At 39.3% G+C, this 20355-nt stretch overlaps 1 protein-coding gene across 1 annotated transcript in view; it reads left to right on the plus strand.

Annotated features, from left to right (window-relative positions):
* The window catches only part of USH2A (usherin), a 640561-nt gene that overhangs the window by 274773 nt on the left and 345433 nt on the right, over window positions 1–20355 (plus strand). Inside the window, exons 30-31 of the mRNA XM_032466772.1 lie at window positions 15310–15423; window positions 17394–17555. Coding sequence (XP_032322663.1) covers window positions 15310–15423; window positions 17394–17555 — 276 coding nt within the window. The remainder of the gene's footprint in view (window positions 1–15309; window positions 15424–17393; window positions 17556–20355) is intronic.

Raw genomic sequence — 20355 nt, forward strand, 5'->3', positions numbered from 1 at the left:
TGCTGATACTGGATGCACACGGCGATTTAGCTTTATTGGTTCACACAGGGTCCTTAACAATTAAGTTATCATAAAATGTGTTGGTTTCCTTTCATAACTTTTATTGCTGTTACATAGCAAGCTCTTTTTTCCTTCAGATTTGGGGTCTTTCTTTGGCTTAGAAAGTTTGCTATTGTATATATTCTCATTTCTTCTGGCAGCAGTTTTCAGTATTGTTTATTATCCCAGTTATGTCACCTGTTAGCTGTATGATCTCAGGCAAATTTAAAAACATATCACTGTATCGGAGATTTCTTGTATATAAACTGGGGTAGAAACCTTCTTTGTGTTATAAAACTGTTGCAAATATAAAAAAAGAATGACCTACATAGAATATTTTGCTCATAAATAGGCACATAGTAAATGGTCAGTGAATTCATTGTTATCTTTATACTGTTCACTCTCTGAAGTCTAGATTATTTCTTCATAAATGTTTCCTTTTTCATTTTCTGATTTTTGCACTATTGATTCCGCTCTTTGAATCTTCTGAGATGATTTTTTTGTTCTTTTTCAGTCTTTTATATGATTTGCATTTCTTCCTTATCCAGCTTACCTTGATTTCTGCCTGCCTCTCAAGATTATCTATTTTCATCTCTGTTGTTGACCACTCACCTTCTGTCTCTTGTTCAATGGATTCCAAGTTCTTTTTGATCTTATTAATAGCGTGAAACTGATGATGTTTAAGCTGTAGGGGTTTCCTGAATTAAATCCTCCCCAGAGCATGATCATCTTCTGTAATTTGAATTCTATGTTCTTTGTTCCTTTTGAGTATGAGATATTTTTCCTGTTGATTAAATGCATCCCCTACCCACCTACCCTCACTTCCACAGTTTACTTGCCCTGTCCCTAAATTTATCTTCAGACTGGGTGTTTACTCAAGAAAATTAAATCCTTTTACTGGGCACTTACTAGGTGTTCATAAAAACCATCACAGGGCTTAGGATGGGGTCAATTAAGGTAGATTGCATTAGCTTCATAGCAATCTCTTTTTTTAAAATATAGATTTGTTTTAATACTCTTTTTCATTAAAGGTTATTACAAGATATTAAATATAGTTCCCTGTACTATATAGAAGAAACTTATTTTTAATCTATTTTTGTATATAGTGGCTAACATTTGCAAATCTTTAATTTCCAAATTTATCCTTTCCCACCCCCTTTCCCTGGGTAACCATAAAATTATTTACCATGTCTGAGAGTCTGTTTCTGTTTTGTAGATGAGTTCATAGTGTCTTTCCCCCACCCCCTTTTTTTTAGATTCCCCATATGAGTGATATCATATGGTATTTTTCTTTCTCTTTCTGGCTTACTTCACTTAGAATGACGATCTCTAGGTCCATCCCTGTTGCTGCAAATGGCATTATTTTATTATTTTTTATGGCTGAGAAGCAATCTCTCAAAGTCAGCACCTTTCTTTTTTCTTTATTTAGATTCCACATAAGTGTGATATCATACGGTATTTTTCTAAAAAATAGGTAAAAAACAAATTTCTTCTGTATAGCCCAGGAAACTATATTTGATATCTTGTAATAACCTCTCATGAAAAGAATATGAAAATGAATATATGTATATATATATATATATATATATATATGCATGACTGGGACATTATACTGTACACCAGAGATTGACACACTGTAACTGACTATACGTCAATTAAAAAAAAATACTGATGCCCAGGTCTCACCTGCAGAGAGTCTGACTTTTTGGTTTAGAATGTAGCCTGAGCATTGGAATTTTTTAAGTGTCTGCAGGTAATTCTGTTGTAAAGTCAGCATTGGGAAACACTGTTCAATGAAGGAGTTTGACATCAGTGGTGAAGTCTCAGTTTTAGCCAGAAATTCTTCTACCTCCTGACTGCAAGTTGCAAATGTAGGGGGGGAAAAGATAAATGGCTGTATAAAAATGATGAACTATTAAAAGTAGGTAGATTAAATTAGCTAAGGAAAATCATAGGACTACAAAAATCAAGTGAAATGATCATTGGAAAGAAATGGGAAATTGTGGTCAGACTTACAAAATGCAGAAGGCCAAAGGAAAAAGAAATGAATATTAACCAAGAGAACGGGAGAGCAGGGCAGAATATTTACCATTCATGAATTTGGCTACCAGAGGATTAAATGAGATAAATCCCAGCGGCGTGGAGAGTCCAAGGGTCAACAGCCCCACTCAGGTACAAATGGGCCCCTTTGGGCCCACAGTCTGGATTCTCTGCCCTCTGAAGGCCAGGGTTCAGAGCAGGGAGTTCTTGCGAGTTCATTTTCTCAGCTGGAGCCTGAGGGTAGAAAGCCCTGCAGTTAACACTCCAGTGTATCTTCAGACTTGTTGCAAAGGGCTCCAATTAACTCTGCGTAGCATTTGCTGATTTTCCCTCCAGCCCCGTTAACTTGCGAAACTGCTGCCCAGAGAGACAGGCCTGGCATTTCTCTTCAAATCCAGGGCTGCTCAGAAAGACCCTTCACAATTTGATTTGAAATTATGTCAAGAGTGAGCAGATTCAAGACTGTGCCCATGTACAGTTTTTCTCTTTCCTTAAGATGCTTCAACATGTAAACTTAATGATCAGCATAATTAATATAGCACCTGGCATAGTGTAGAAATGTAATTGGTACACAGAAGCTATTTTCTCAGTTTTGTTATTGCATTAGATTGTCCTAAACTCTAGGAGTTATATTCCTTTTTCAGATAATAATAATTAATCATATTTATTACTTACTACAGTTTAGCTGATGAACCAAATACTAATAATCTTTCACATGACTCAAATCTAAATTTGTAAAAAAATAAAAAAGAAAGATGCTTTAATTTATAATGCAATTGATAATATAGCTTTTACTACAAAAACTGGTTCAGTCCTCATATACGGTGGACATTAATCTTCTTGTGCCTGAAAAAAAAAAGAGTTCCATACTGGGAATCTCTCATTTGTCTGTCTCTTCCACAGCTAGTAGTAATAACTAGTGATTCTCAATTCTATGGGTCATATGGTGATCTCTGGATTGCTTATAAAAGATAAATTCTTGGGGTCCATGCTTAAGAGCCTATATTTGGGGGCTAGGGTTAAGAAATCTGCCTTTACCAAGTGTTCCAGTGGGTTCTCTTACAGACATCCATGGACCACATATTGAAAACCACTGGGGTGAGAGGAGTGGCCAGGTGAGATGGGATGGTTTTCATCTGCAGGGCTTGAATTTATGCCTGCTTTGTTTGGTCTTGCCCCTTGTTCCAACTACATTAGCTTTGTGGGCAGAACAGCACAAGGGCAGCTGAAGAAACAGAGGCAATGTAAGGCGGGCCTCTGACCTTTAGGGGCAGTGCTTCTGAAAATTGCCAGTAAAAGAATGTGAGAATTACATAGGATCTTGGTAAACTGTAGATTTCTGATTCAGTAGGTCTGAGAAGATGGTGAGATTCTGCATTTCTAACCAGCCCAGCTCTCCCTCTCATCCCCTAGGCCATGATACCCACTAGAAAGGCAGAGAGTTCACCGTTTATATATGAAATACAAAATGCCTGTTAAGTTCAGAGAAGAAGGAGACCAGTGCAATTCAACATGTGAAATATAATTGTCATCTCATACTGGAGTCTCATCTCTGTGTATTTAAGTTACATACATTTAATCACACAATTTAGAAGTGAGGAAGGCATGAAAAAAAGAGTGGAAAAATCTTTGAAAATAATCTCACTGGCAAAGAATGCAGTCCAGTCCTGAAACTCTCAATATCCGTTAGAAGGAAAGAATGTGTGAATAATTTTAGGGTTTCCCAACAATCGACAAAAAAGGTGAAACATTGTGGGGATGCCTATAAAAAAGAATGAAGAACTCAGAACCTTAGAGAACCATTTATTAGTGAAGAGTTAGAGGTATACACAGAATCAAATGTACAGCACTTTATGGGCCATATAAGGAGTTGTCAAGGGGACTTGGTAAATCATAAGTGATTTTTACCTTATGCCTGACTTTGGAACTTAAACCCAGCCATCAGTCCTTCTGTAAATCTGTAAATAACACGCTACTCTTTATGTATATGTGTGTGTATACGCACATATATACACATATATTATGTATATGTTATATATAATTATTATACTTACCTGAGAAGCCTTTAGATAGATGCTCTTAATAAAAACCTTAATACCATGCAATTTTTTTTTTCTATTCAACTGAGAAATCTTACTCTACAGTTGCTGAAACTACCTGTGAACGCTCTTTGTGCCTCATGCTATTACTGCAATAGACATTAAGCTCCCAGAGGGTGAGTGTCATGTTTTATATTTATTCTAAGTCTTGTTCAGTAACTTGGCACAAGGTAGGCAATCAGTACACTTTTTTTTTTAAGGAATGAAGGAATGCAGGAATGGATTAAAAAACCAATGCAGCTTTTTGCTACTAACTCTGGAGTTTACATAGTGTTACTATTGTTTTATCCTGCTGGATTGAGTTTTGAACTACTGCTTCTGATGAGTCTTAGCAGGGCTAATTTTATGAACTAATGTGTAGAACTACCACAACTTATATATATATATTTGAAACTTAATATACATATTCCCAATGGGAGAAAATGTCGTTAAGATAAATAGAATCTAAAGATTAGTTCCAGAACTTAAGACTTCATAATGGAACTCAAGCACTATATATTTGCAATCAAAAATAATGGAAGCCAATACTGCTGCAAAGCTGATAATGTCACAGAGCAGAAAATATTCATTTATTAAAAACAAAAACATGGTCTACTGTGTTCCAGGCTAGTGCTAGATCCTACCTTGGCAATTTGCTTTTTTTCCCCCTAATTTTTAAAATGATAGTAAAATATATATAACAGGCAGCACTTTGTCTAAAGTATAATATTATGTCAAAAAATGAATGTTTATGGGAAAAAAAAAAGTAGAGATGAGTTTTTCATTTTTAATTAATTTTTCTCCAAAGACAGAGAACCCAAAATAACAGTGACTAGTGAAATTACCTTTTTCTCTCTCTGGCTTGAGGTTCACCATTGGTCAATGTAGGAGTGGATAGTCTCAGTTTCAGGGACCCACACACTTCACCTTTTTGTTATGCTGTCAGTACTTCTCCCTCATGTCCCAGAATGGCTGCTTGAGCACCAGCCATCCAGTCTGCTTTCCATCCAGCAGGAAGGAGGAATGGTTGAAGAAGAATGTGGACTTTCATATTCATGACATATTTTGGAAGTTATTCCTTCACCTTTGGTTACATTCTATGATTAGAACTTAGCCACATGGCTATACCTATCTATAGGAAATGCTGGAAAATGTTGTCCTTATTCAAAGTGACCATGTGCCAAGCTAAAAATATCTTGTTATTTTACTGTAGAAGAAGAGACTATACAATGAGAAGGTATTTAGTGGTCTTTGTCACAATAGGCAAACATTAGAAGTAAATTTTAAAAATTCATTTAGATGGTATTAAAAGATGAATTTTGAGCAAATCGTTGCCATTGTTTATAGTACTCCATAAATTAATATTCCATATTTGTAGTTTATTACAAACTATTTCTTTAAATGTAAATCTTGAAAGAAATTTGTCTGAAAAAATTCACGAGGCAAAAATATGGCCCATGACTTAAATAGTAAAAATAGAAATGATGTAATGTTCCTGCTTAGCTAATGTAAAAGAATTTCATCAGGTAATGCAGTGTTGATGAGTTAATAGCTTTGTCTAACTCTCCTGAATACATAATGAACTCCTTGTACATTGTGAAAGCTTCAGATAGGGATTTTTACAAGTTAACTCATTTTATTTTATGCAGTAAGAATTTGCAGCGCAGGATTTGGATTTCTTTTTGGTAACATTATGTATGATGGTTAAAAATGGTGGTAATATATCAATTTTGCTGAACAGCAATAATCAATTAGGCATGTCAGCAATGCTGTAGTACTGGATATAAATACTTCAAGGTTACCAATCAGATTTGGTAAAGAAATGGAACAGTCACCTCAAGTTTTCTGTTTTCTAACTTTCATGATCATTTTATATTTGTATTGTGTTTGGAACTAATCATAATTTTATATGTATATATATACACACACACACACACACACACACACACATATACATATACACACACACATATGTAGTGTTGTAGCCAATAACACACATAAACACATATACACTGATAAAGACTCTTATGAATCAGTTGTTTATATAAGGGAATATTATGGACATATATATACTCGCTTATTTTGGGGGATAATGATTATACTTTGTATGCAGTAGGTTTTAGTAATAACTTTGACCCTATTAACACATTTTAAAAATATATTTACATTAAGTATTTGCTATAAGTGTACTATTATTCTTAGTAATATTTCTTCAACACATCTTTTTTCTTCTGCCAGAACTGGAGCTTAGGTCTAATGAGAAGAGCAGTGATCTTGGACCCAGGTCCAACCTCAGCTCTGCTGCTGGACTTGCATGACTTTTGCACTCTGCCCAAGAGCAGCGCCCTCTGTACGATGGGACTGCACTATCGGAGGCTTTTCGCAGGGGATGTAGGACACTGATTAATAAGGAATGACTTTCATTTCTCACTTTATTCTTTTTCCTCCGGTCTCCTTGCCTGCCTCCCTGCTGAGTCAAGTCCGATGTTTTCTTGGAGAGTTCTGATGGTTTCAGTGTCAGCTCTTTATGTTAGATAAAGAGTTAACACAGGTGGATGTGGCTTCAGACCAACTATAGAATTAGAATGAAAATTGCAGAGACTATGTGGTTCTTTCCGTGAAGGCACTGATTAAAAATTTGACATTAGATATAAGCCTACTGAGAGACTCTTAGCTGGGTAATGCTTTGAGATCAGTTAAAATCACTATTTAAACCATTCTCTAAGACTGGGATTAGACCCTGTATTTAATTTTTAAAATTTTTAAAAAACTGCTTTTCCTATTTGTAAGCGTCAAAATCTGTTTAGTCTTTGATCTGAGATGCTTCCTTATAGAAGTTTTAAACAAGGTCAGAAAGTCTATTTCACAGGAAATTAAAGTAAAATGTTAGCTTTAGAGTTTCCAGAGGATTACGTTATGTTTGGGGTATGAGCATTTTCTGTTCCACCTTTTGGTTAAAATGAAAATTGACTTTCATTTTATAAATCTTATAGATCCTTATTGTTATTTAAAATATGACCCAAACACAACAACAATAAATGCCACCTTTGGCGGTTACTAACAACCAAAGGAGAAGCATCCTGGGTGTGTTCCCCAATCTCTGTGAGACCATTAAATTTTCATGCATATTTAACAAATGTCATTATTCATTTTCATGAGGTCACCATGTCAAAATGTCTGTGTTAGAACTTTATTTTCCAAGGTTCCTTTAAGTGGACAGAAAGCACGGCATACTGGACCGATTTACTCTCTTCCATCCATCCACTGGGTTGGTTTGCCACTCAGAACTCATCCTGAGATGTAGGACACTTAAAAATTGCATTTCTCACCACTGTAACAGAATCTTGAGCCAGAAAAGTCCCCTTCTCTTCTGTGCTCCTTCCCTTGGCTGATTTTCTTTTAAAAGTGGGTTCTTCCCCTGTGTCTCCAGGTAGCAGCCTCCGCTCTGCTTGTGTGGAATCCCATACCAGATGGCTCTCTTAATAAATGCCTTGCTTTTGCCCACCCTCACCTTCTTGATCCAAATGTGAAATGCCAGGAAATAAATAAGAGCATTGTACTCTGATGAGTTCTCTGGAGCTAGAGGAAAGCCCTGGGGAGGGGAAGCCAGAAACTGCTTTTCTTTTTGCTGGATGGCCCCTAATTACTGGCCAGTAGGTAGAAGACACCGTTTAGACAATATAGAATTTAAAAGTAAAAAAAAAGAGAGGGACAACAAATTCTCTGTATTATTCGGAATGCCTTTGCTAACATGAAAAGACACTTGGATTGCTGGAGTTCGTTTGAAATATTATGCGTGATCTTTGCACGGGGACCACAGACTCTGGACTCAGGGTAGGCGATGGCTGTGTGCAGATTTCACCGCCAGACTCAAAAGTGCAGTGGAAATGAGTGGGTAATGAGAACAGAGCAGCCAGTTCTTTAATTGAATTAAAAGCTGGGTGACATCAATGCAGACACCTGTCCAATTACAGACAGGCCAAGGTGTTTACCATTGCTGTACAAGTGATTCAAAGATGACAGAAATCTTTCCGCCCACAGATTAACATAATGAAGGAGAACAGATTACAGTGGATGCCAGCCAAACACCTTGGTTGGCAGCTGGGGGTGGGGTGGAGGAGTCTGCTCAAGGATGTAAATAGAAACAGAGTCCCTTTTTCTTCTCCAAAATGTGTTGGGCTTTGAAAAGGATGCCATTTTGCCCCATGTCTCAGGCTTGGTTTCCAGGCCGAGCATTTATACTTGTCTACGTTTCATCGGAGGAGTTCATCATAAAATTTCAACATCAAAGCCCTTCTTTTCCTGCTTCTCAGCAGACAGTTTTATTAGAGGCACAAAAGCTTGCACAGCTGGTGTCAACCCCACAATGATTTTCTCTTAGGTTGTTGAGCTTCCTCCAATTATTAATATTTCTCTTCAGCCCCTTTGAAACTTTGAGGTTAGAGCACAGAAAAGAAGGGGTTGGAAATCATCTGTTGGTCAAAAGAAACCATGTCTGTTGCTTTGCTGGCTCCCTGGCAAGGGTGGGGCTGTTACTGAGTCCAGATTCGTTCTGCTTGCCTCCTAAAGGCTAGTAAATCGGGAGACTAGGTGTTAGGGCAAGGAATAACAACTTAATTCAGAAAACCAGCAGACTAAGAAGATGGAAAACTAATATCCCAGAGAACCATTTTCCCCATGTCAGAATTGAGGCTCCTTTTATACTAAAAAGGGGAGAGGGTGTGGTTGGTTGTTGTAAAGTTCTTGGTGTCAGAATGCTTTGTTCTTGCAGCTCTCCAGGTAGTGGGGTCATGATGTGCCTGTAAACTTCCAGCAAAACAAGAGTTATTTTCTACTCTGCAATTGTTTATCTTTATATGAATGGGAAAAGTGTTACACCCTTAAAGGTCAGAGCCTTGAGGATGGGTTATTCTGCATATTTCAGGCTCCAGGCAACATTCTTTTGTAAAAGGTGCAGAACCTGCATGACTAAGCGCAGAGAACGGAGCACAGGGTTAGAGCCAAAGGAACAGATCTAACGTGGAGTCAGATTTCTTCTTCCCTACTATAAGGTGGGAGTGGGCTTCTTTTACAGGGGGGAAGACAGTCTGGTGGACCCAAGAGGATGAAAAGTCTTTATTTTTTGGTCAAACATCTAGTGTCCACCTTTGGTAAACCATTGTAATGACTGCTGGAAAATAGGACAAGTGAAGAGGTTAAAGGACACACCCTCTGCATTCCAGGAGTTCCTCAAATCACTGTGAGGGACTTTTAAAATTGCCAGTCTCCAGGATAAGGCTCTTCCCCTGGGCTGGGTGGAAATCCTCAGAGCACACAGTTTGGAACCATATGCCCCCGGGCCCTTAAACTTCCTCCTGTGATGTGCTGCCTTTCCTTAAATCAGGTACTTGCTTGGCTCTTCCAGCCTGGGCTTTCTGCACCCGCCAGGGTCCACAGGGCTGCAATTCAAAGGGAATGCACTGACTTGACTTTAAACTCCCTTGGTGTGGCACGTCAGGGTTTCTCAATGTTAAGCATTAATGCAAAATGCATTATCGCTTAGCATGTGAGAGCTCTGGTCCTGCTGGTGCCAATGATTTTAATCCAGATACTAAGGCTCCTGTGTTTCATGGGATACTAACACTTTTAAGACATCAATAATGCTTGCTTTATGCTTATTGAATGTTTTTTCAGCTCACCCTCTTCCATTATCAAAAGAGACTGGCAGGTTTCCTGACATGGTTGGGACCATTTTCTGATTTCACAGAGTTCTGTGGCCAAAAGGGAATTGGAGAGAGGTCATCTGGCCTGAGCAGAGGTAGGAACAGTCTCAAATTCAAAGAGAAAAAAGACTCCTCTGTGATGTCTCCCAGAGAAGGAGGTTTATACCCAAACCAGTCTTAAAAGTTTGCACTGTCAGGAGATACCTCTTTATCTTAAACACCCCAGGTAGCATCAAGGAGACTGCCCCACCCCTCTTACTCCTCTTACTGGGGTTTCTGTGGATACAGAATGTGTGCTTTATTGTTCTCTCTGGGATTCCTTTAGAACTATGTCAGTCGGTATATTTTTCAGTATTCTTTTTAATATGACGCTAAAATGCACTTTCAATGGTCATCCTTTTTTTCCCCTTTGTCTTTAATTAAATGTAGATGTCCTATCTTCTTGCACGGAGAGGTCCGGATCTTATCAATGCCCTGGTCCACCGGGCCTGTAGGCAGGCAGTCGGCTGTATGTATTAACCTGTGTGTTATTGTTGTTAGGGTCCGTCTAGCGCTAATCTTCTCTTAAATCAGAAACTTTGTAAAGATCAGTTCTATTCTGTAGCCCCTTTCACAGAAGCATATAGAAGGAAAGCTGATAAAAAAAAACTTCTTGATGATATGTTGTCATAGTCGTACTCCTTTTTTTTTGTCTTTCTGGAGAGTATATAATCTAAGTGTGACTCAGGCACTTACAGTGAGGCCATCTGGCCAAGCACTCAATGGTCTAGCGATACAGCCAAGAAAGGCCACCTTGCCTCGTCTTGGAGAGAATATAGTTATTCTTTGGTAATAGCAGAACTTTTTATAAGCATCAACTTTAATCCATCCTGGTAAACCCTCCATACTGTGAAACAAAAGGGATCAACCATGTGTCCCAGATAATGGGATGGCTTTGACAGTCTTCTGATTTAGTGGAGGCCACGTGGTTGACCACTCTCTTCCCCTCTCCCACGCTAATTGTCACCTGACAAGAGGAGAGAGAATGTGAAATCATCCCAGGGCTCTTTTTTTTTTTTTTTTTTTAATCAGTTAAAGCCATCTTTGTTTTGGTAGGAGGATACTAAAAATCAGACATTTTCCTCTGGATTGTTCTGACCAAAATGAAATTTCCCCTGACCTATTGTGTATTTTAAATCAAAATATACTTACTATCTGAATCTTAAAAAAAAAGGGTTAATTCTGTTTCAGTTTTCCTTTGTAGTGGAGTGGGGTGGATGACAACATATATTGTCTGACCATTGAAATAGCTTTCCTTTTTACACCTGAGGTTAAGTAAATATGACGATTACTTTAAGAAATTTTCTGTACCGACATATGTTTCAAAGAGATTATTTGAGATGAGCTAAGGTAGTTATTCTCTATTTTTTACCTTTGTATATATGGTTTTATTGAAGTCCAGTCAGTTTACAATGTTGTGTCAATTTCTGGTTTACAGCATAATGCTTCAATCATACATGTACATACATATATTCATTTTCATGTTCTCTTTCACCGTAAGTTACTACAAGATATTAAATATAGTTCCCTGTGCTATACAGTATAAACTTCTTGTTTATCTATTTTATATATAGTAATTAGTATCTGCAAATCTCAAACTCCCAATTTGTCCCTTACCAGCCTGGTAAGCATAGGTTTGTTTTCTATGTCTGTGAGTCTGTTTCTGTTTTGTAAATAAGTTCATTGGTCTTTTTTCTTAAGATTCCACATATAAGTGATATCATATGGTATTTTTCTTTCTTTTTCTGGCTTATTTCATTTAGAATGACATTCTCCAGGTCCATCCATGTTGCTGCAAATGGCATTATTTTCACTGCTCTTCTTACTGAAGGAGATAATACCAACCTGTATTTAGGGAAAATTATCCTGATGGTTTGACAAACTTGCTCATAATGTTGTGTCTCTGAGACACAGCATTATGAGCAAGATCTCCACTGGAAATAGGAAAGAGATGCAACCTCAGCTCAGAAAGTACAGCATATTTTTTAGAAGTGTGATTTGCAAGCCATCCAAAGCTTTCTACCTGCGATTCAACATTGGTGAGAGCCAAACATCAGCTTTCTTCTTCTATTTTCTGTTTTCTGTTTTGCCGCTCTCCTTTCTCATTTTGATTATTGTTTCACCTGCCTGGAGATGGAAAATGTGAGCACTTTGATAAATAGCCTGAAAGGTGATCTCGTTTCTCTCCAGCATCTTTCTTTAAGAATCTGAGGAGTTTTCTGTGAAACACAATTTGGTTAACTTCTCTACCAAAGCACAAAGCTGAAGAATCTAAGTGTGATGAGAGAAGTATTGCCTGTTTTTCACAGGGGAAGAAATTAGCAAAGGAACTTCATGATACACATAGACACACAAAGTAACTCCTTGAGTGAAGGCGAAAGAGGTTAAATAAGACACCAGAGACCATTCAGTGAATGTGAACTCAGTCTCTGGTTTGACATGTTCCTTCCTAAAGTCTCCGTTAATATATTTCTTGTTAAGTAGACAGAACAGTTGCAATTACAACACTTACTTCAGCTATGATTTGGAAATCGTGTCTCAGGATAAGATATTTTGCAAAATAATGGAAAGATTTTTATGTTTCCCAAAGATAATATTATCTGGATATATCACACATCTTCATACTAAAGATCTCAGCACCAACGTGTCTCCAACCCGTGTGTCTTTTTGGACATAATATTCCTGTGCCCCAGCTAGGTCAGGCCAGCCTAGGAGAGGCAGTGCCACCTAGGTTAGGTGATAAACAAAGGAAACTAATCTCATGCCCCAACACATTTTTCTTGCTCCCTCTAGGATTAAAAGTTTCGTTTTCTGGGGGCTGACTCATTTCTTGTTAGTATGGCATTATGCGAGTTAATACATGTGACTCATCTTATTTAGACTTACAGTAGATTTGAGTTTGGCAATGGGAGAGACGTGACAGATGCCAAAGATTTTCAAAGGATAAAATGGCTAGAACCTATCTCAAAAGGATATGTTGGCTTTGAACCTGGAATTTAGTAATCATGACGGAGGCATTAAAACATAAGAAAATGAAGCTTACAAAACAGTTTAGGCTGTCGGGTCTGGATGGGGGCATGTTGAGAGTGAAATGCTTGTTGAACCTCTGGGTGGGGCACGTGGCCTGCGGTGGAAATGCAGAACCAGAGTGTGGGGGAGAGATGCGAGGTCCGCAGACACAGATGAAAGATGAGGCTTGATGAACTAACAAGGGCAAGTGTTTAGAGGAAGAAAGAAGCCTGAGGACCCAACCTTGTAAAAAAAAAAAAAAAAAGAAAGAAAGAAAGGAAGGGAGGGAGGAAAGAATTGAAAAAAAAGAAAAGAAAGAAAAAGTAAGGAAGAAGAAGGAGGGAAGGAAGAAAAGAAAGAAAGAAAGCAAAGCAAAGCTATTTAAGGGACTGTGAAAGGAAGAAGAGTCGGTCAAGAAGAGAAAGGAGGACTCAGGAAAATTCAGTGGCAGAAGGAAGCCGAGGAGGGAGTCCGGTAGGTAGAGGAGGATAAGGGTTGAGGAAGGGTTACTTGGTCTGCTATGTAAGGGATCACTAGTGATCTTTCAGAGATAAAAATCAATATTTAATAGCATAGCACAGGCAGAAGCTAGGTTGTGATAGTATAATACATCCGAGGCTGCCATGGCGCATGCTAGAGCTCTCTCCTTACACGGCTCTGTGTTGAGTATGTTATATTCCCAAACTCATTTACACTTCGAGGTGAATACTAAAATATCCCCAGAATACTGTATTATCCCTTTGAGACCTCTCGTGCAAGACAGGTACTATGATTATCTGTTTACAAGTGAGGAAACTAAGGCACAGAGGTCTGGGCAGTTGCCCAAACCCATATGACATATCAGCGGTAGAACTGGCCTTTGAACCCAGGCAGTCTGGCCTGAGCATCTTTACCCTCGAGCACTACACCACCCCATGGTGAGGATGCCTACGTGATGCTGTGAGCGTTCCTTTAAGACGTTTAGTGCTGAGAAGAATGAGCTCAGAATGTGGGTCATGGTCTGAGAGAGTCAAGAGGAAATGACCATCACAGCAGCAGGAGTGAGGGTGAAGCAGAAAGTTACAACGTGGAGGGGTTTTGATATCAGTAAGAAATGAATTTGGCACAAGGTGGTTACACATGTACGTGTCTTAGTTCATTGACTTGCTGTCGTCTTTGGCCACGAGCTCAGATGATGGTGCCAAGTGCAGTGGAGAAGGTTTGGTAGCCCAGGGGGATGCCTGGGGAGCTGCTAGAATGAAGACTTGCAGGCAGCGCTGGGGACAGACGGCAAGTGGGACACGCCAGAACAGACAGTGGCTGTGGTCTTTGCTTCGTCCTCATCTTTGCTCTCGTAATTTTTTTATTCTTTCTCTTGGGGAAAGGGAATGGGCAAACATATATTAAAATTTGTTCTTGAATGATGCAAGTTGTCACCCACATGAGCACGTTAAAACCATCAAGGCTTCCTCAATAAAGGGATACTGTGAGTAGGACCATCTTTTTATATCAATGATGACAATCTATGTGATTAGGGATAAAAAAACAGCTCAGAAAACTTCTGCAGTGAAATCAGTGGTAAGCAAAGACACAAATTATGTTTTTAATACGTCTTTAATTCACAGGATTAACTAAATAAAGAGCTGCCCTGATTATAAACACCAGTAAACAAAATGGGTTTTCATGTCTGCAGGCACTTTTAATTGCTGAACAAATCTTACATATCCACAACCAAGTCAGGTGAATTCAACACTTCTTTTGGAATGTTGGAATGCTTCTGTTTTAAGACAGGTGTCTTAATTAAATAAACTAATAATTTTGCGAGTAGAAGTTCAAAAACGTAATTATCCAGTTTGCTAATTGTTCAGCTATGTTGCTTTGCATCTTTGTTAGCTGCAACATGAACAAATAGTCCATAGACGTGTATCCTACCGTTAAAATAATGAAGTCACTCTTGGGAGTAACATTTCCTCATGTGTGTTAATAGATGTCGCGTAAAGGGGACTCTCTGGTTAAATACGGTTGAGAAATGTGAGGTAAAAGAAAATTAAATGGTTTGGTTTCTGCGGGAGGTCTAGGATACTGGAAGAGGGTGATGTGTGTTTTTACCATCAGATATGCTGTGCTCTGCTTTTCGAACTGTAGGGGGAACCCCCATTTTTATAGGGGAATCAGTGTCCTGGAAGTGCATGTGGGAAAATGCTGCTTGCAGTGGTCTTAACAATAAGTGGGTCTCACAGTTTTTCCTCCCTAGTCACTCTGCTCTGCAGTCAGCACACAGGCAGGAAAATGAAATAAAGAGGCATATGTTACTGTGTTCTCTGTCTCTGCCTCCCTCTCTTGCACACACACGCACACACAAAATACTTTTTCTAGCTTCTTGTGGTAAACATGCAAACCTCTTTTGTCCCCCTTTCTTATAGGCATATTGACGGGCCTGCTGCCCTCCAAATGCTACTCAGTCACCCTCGCTGCTTGCACTCTGACTGGCTGTACTGAGAGCTCACAGGCGCTGAACATCTCTACTCCCCAAGAAGGTAAAGTAATTTCAAAGGTCTTGACTTCCACATTGCAGTCATGAATAATAAAATAGGAGAAGAGCTAAATGCTGCAAGGCCATTTGCTAGAAAACCCCAACCTAATTTGATGACAAAGTGCATTGCCAGGCCATAATTGCTCCATTTTTTGGGGAGGGGGGTTGTGCGAAAATGAATCAAACTCCATACCCTTTAATGACATGCATCTTTAATAGCTGTAATGCAGATTAATGGGCTTTTTAATTGCTGTTACATTGTTCATGCAAGAGCCTTGTCATTAATACGAAGCATCTGAAAGATTAATGAAAGCTTCCTCATTTTACTGTGGCTCAGAAGTAAATCTAGAGACAGTCTGACTAAAAAGAATTGATTGTATGGCACAGTATGAAATTGAGAATCAAACGGCTGATTTCCATGGTCTCTTTTAACTGCTAAACACCCACACGGGCAACGATTACTTCCATACGATGGAACCTCCAGATGCCAGTGGAAGCATTATTAACCACCACCCGGTTCCTTCTGACTCAAGTCTCACTTTGTTGTACTTCGAACTTACAAACTGTGGGCATAAATTAATGTTTCCGAAAGCATACGTTAGGAAGGCAGCGAGAAAGAGAACATATCTCAGGGCTCCGAAGCGAAAGCTGTGCTTGAGCGTCAGAACGCATCACTTGGAGAAATAACAGCTCTCAAAACATTTGAAACATCGTGACTTCGCATTCCTCTCTCCTGGATGAGAGGAATTACACGTTCCTTCTACTGCCTCGTTGTAAAGTTATGGAGGAGACTTAAGAGCTTGATCTTTAGGAAAAAAAAGAGTCTGCCAGTCTCTCTTTTTCAGGATCTGTCCTTCCGTCCTTTCCCAGGTGCTCTTCTCTGCCCCCCCCCCTTGAAATCCTTAAAGCAAGTACCACTTGCACAGAAGATGTGTAAGAGCAGCACAATGGCCCATCTGATGAAACCATGACAGAACAGAGGAGTCCGTAAAACCCTTTCTGTGGCCCTTTGTCCTGTATGCCTTGCACTTGACCTAACCAGATCCCGCTCACCTGGATTACACCATCCTTCAGTGGCCCATCTTTGGCATTTTCTCAACGTTCTCTCCATCCAGACTACCAAGACTAGTGGTGTTTTTCTTAGAGGTCTTTGCTTCTGTGGAGGCACGTGTCACCAGCCCCTTTTACAGTTACTTCCACCAACTTCAATACGGTACAAGTCATCCTACATCTCACACATCCTTTGTTCAGGTTTTGCCTGGTACCCTTCAAACCTACTTCCTCGCTATACCCCAGAGGGATTCCTCCTCATCCAGTTCACCGTTTCCTTTCTATTATTTAAGGAATCCCCAATTTCTAGTTTTTCCTTAAGGGTATTACCAGTTTACCAAACGATGGGTATGTTTAGTGTCAATTTCTAAAAGCTTTTTTAGTTCCTGTGACTCCAATTGACTAACCATTATAGGAAATGAACAGGCCCCCTTTATTTAAAAAAAAACTCATATACAATGTAGTTTTCATATGTAATTAATTAATTCTGTATTTTCTGGCTATTTCTATGGTTGCGTATGCATTTTTTTATATCGATTATGAACCACTCTCACTGGCATTGCTCATCTTAGATCAAAAGCTCCTCAAGGGTAGGGATTCTGTCTAATTTGCTGTAATAAGCACAGCCCCGAGTAGAGATAATGGGTTAATAATACTTTTGATGAAGTAACGCAAGCATCAGTCAAATGAACTGGTGTTAAATACTCCCCATCCATCACTGATGCAAATTCTCATAAATTCGGGACAGTTATTTAGCACTGTTCCTAAAGCAATTACTGACAAGCTGCCCACGAATCAGGAACATTTCCATGCATGAGATTTCAGGTTTATTCCATGATTTATTGGTTTGGGTCTGAAAAGTTTGAATTAGAAAAGTAAACTAAAATTAGACTCTATAAATCTTTTTTTTCTCCTCCCCCACAGCCCCACAAGAGGTTCAGCCACCAGTAGCTAAATCCTTTCCCAATTCTTTGTTACTCTCCTGGAATCCACCCAAGAAAGCAAATGGTATTATAACTCAGTACTCTTTATATATGGATGGGATGCTAATCTATTCAGGGGATGCAGAGAACTACACAGTCACAGGTAAGACTTCTGTCGGTGTCGGTAAATAGTTATAGTCTATATAAAAATATATGTAATTACAAATTAATATGTGTATTTCAGATAACTGTAGCATTGTCTGAGAATGCAGTTTTAAAAGTTGGGTTAGTTATTTTTGCTTCCTGTTACATCACTAAAATTCCATGATCTTTATGGTTACGTTATGCTCACAGTGAAGCCAAAGCTGGAAGAATGGAATAGGGCTCATGTTGCCTCCCTTCCCCACCCCGCTTCTCCCAAGGCTGTCTCACTGCGTGTTCTCTACCGTTGCTCCCGCCAGTCTTGCCTGAACCCTTCTACTGATACACCTTTGCTCTGGTGCAGAGGGGGCTTTGGGAAGTATTGATACACAGAGCTCAGCATGTGACTCCTCTGCCTCTGACTGATCACAGGATCAAAGCTGGGGCCCGGTGTGGTCCAGCCAGGCTCACCGTGACTGGTTGAGTCATTGATGCCATTTCATACACACACCACTGGCACATGAGTTAACTTTACAGTCTTCACGAATGTGGAATAATCTTAAGACTCAGCAGTGTGACTCAGTGTGATCTCAGTTGTAGACCATTTGAGAAAAACATAGTAGATCTGCCTAGATCATATTATAAAGTGTGATGACACTTCAGTAAAGTGAATGGGTGGAAGCCTTGTGAAACACAGGAGACCTACCTGTATTAGATACGTTGTCCAGTTTTGAATTGTGTTTATATTTGTATCATAATTGTAGTGGTTATATATTTTGTAATAGTTTATATACTATGTGTGACTTTTAGGTGAGATATAATTAATCAAATATTAATTGATGAAAAACTGAGGCCTCAGAGAGATTAAATTCTTCATAAAAGATCACAACAGGTTAGAGTCAGAGGCAGGATTAATTGTTTATATATTCACTCCTTCACATTAATGCCAGGTGCTCAGGTGGTAGCAGAGAATCAGCCAGACACAGTGCTCATGACTTTATGGCAACACATATGGATGCAGGAATAGGGCGTTTGGGGGCAGGGCCATGGCATTCATCTAATTCTCAGAGTTTACATTTTTTGTGTCCTCTCTAGTAGAAAAGGCTTCAGAACACAAGAACTATTACTTTTGTATCTTATTCATCATGGTTGGATAAAATTCTGTAATACTTATTCTCTGAGGTCAGTATTATCATTCACTCTATTTTGCGAATGAGGAAATTGAGGCACAGAAAGGTTAAGCAACTTTCTCAGCGTCGCACAGCCTGGGAGTGCTAAACTTTGACACGATCTCGAACATTCTGGCTGTGATGAAGAGAATGTGCTCTTAACAACAGCCACCTAACTTCTCAGACTTAGTTTCTGAAACTGTAAAATGCAAGTAACTGCAATTTTCAGGATTTTTGAAGGGGACTCATTTTGAAAAACACCTAGAATGTTCTTAGTAAAGAACACTTAATAAAGAGAACTTAACTGAAAAATAAATACTAAAAATAAGTAGATTACACTTGCCTAGGAGCATCTGATGGCATTATTTTAACTAAAAGTTATTGGCCATGGAAATTATTTCAGATGAAATGGAAACACATCCTGGAATAGACTTTACCCATGTGTTACAATTATTACACAAAGGACTTTCACGGGGCCAAACGTATCATCATCATGTGTCATGGCGAAGACACGTTTTAGGCTTATTCTAGACATTGCCTCTGTGAAGCCTTCTCTGACGCCCCCTGCATGCTCGCTGAAAGCTTTCATTTGCCTTGTGTTTTGGTTTGCGTTGTCTTGAATGAGTCTGACTGTGTACCGGTCAGTTTGCCCCACTAAACCATGAGCGTCACAGGGACGCGGCCGGGCCTGTCTCGTTCATGACCGCATCTCCACGACTGAGCACAGAGTGGGCAGAGAAGAAGCAGTGCTGAGTAAACGAGTGAGTGAAATCAGCTACCTGATGGGAACAAGGAAGGAAGATCGCAGAGTGGAGTGGGGTGGGAAAGAAAAAGCAATAGGGAAAAGATGTGGAGGAAAAGGGTGAAACCAGAGACAAAGAAACTAGGATCCCATCCCTGCGCTCCGGTCGAGAGGGAAGTGGTGTGGCTGATTGTCGGTCTCAACGTGTGGGCCTTGAAGATTTCCAGAATGTGCAGAATACCATGTGAGGTGACACTGTGCAGAGCCAGAAAAAAGGACAGTGTGAGGAGGAGAGGAGGCCAGAATTCACAGTGGTTTCTCATACCACCTCAGAAATGATACCAAATCTGCCTTATATTGGGGTGAATCATTAACAGACCCGTAAGACTGTAGTATCTGCATTAAAAGATCATTGCAAATGTTGCCATAGTATAATAGATGCCCCAAATATAATATAAAGAAAGTGGAATATTTTTATAGTGTCCATAACCATCTTTTCCAACTGGAGTGATAATGGGTTCTTCACCGGTTTGATAACACGCATGACATTTTTGGCTGCATCCTCCTTGGTGTCTCACAAGCAAATGTATTTCTTGTTGTCTTTATCTCCAAATGGCAGAGGATACAAAGCCCAGTAGGGATGCAGTGTTGGTCACTACGGTAAGGAACTAAGCCAAAAACTTGATGGTGAGGTTCAGAGTTGTACCTGATGATTCTGACATAATAGCCCAGAAAACGGGCCCAGAGACATCAAGAAATCCTAGTCAGTAATTGAAAGAACAGATTCAAATCTGGGTCCGTCTGGCCTCAAAAGCCCATGCTTTTCACCTCTACACATTTTACATATTGAACACATTTTATTATTTCTTACAACAGCTCTGAAAGGGAGATGGAAGCCCGATTACAAACCC

Source organism: Camelus ferus, chromosome 23, assembly GCF_009834535.1.
Source record: "Camelus ferus isolate YT-003-E chromosome 23, BCGSAC_Cfer_1.0, whole genome shotgun sequence".
Lineage (NCBI taxonomy): Eukaryota > Metazoa > Chordata > Mammalia > Artiodactyla > Camelidae > Camelus > Camelus ferus.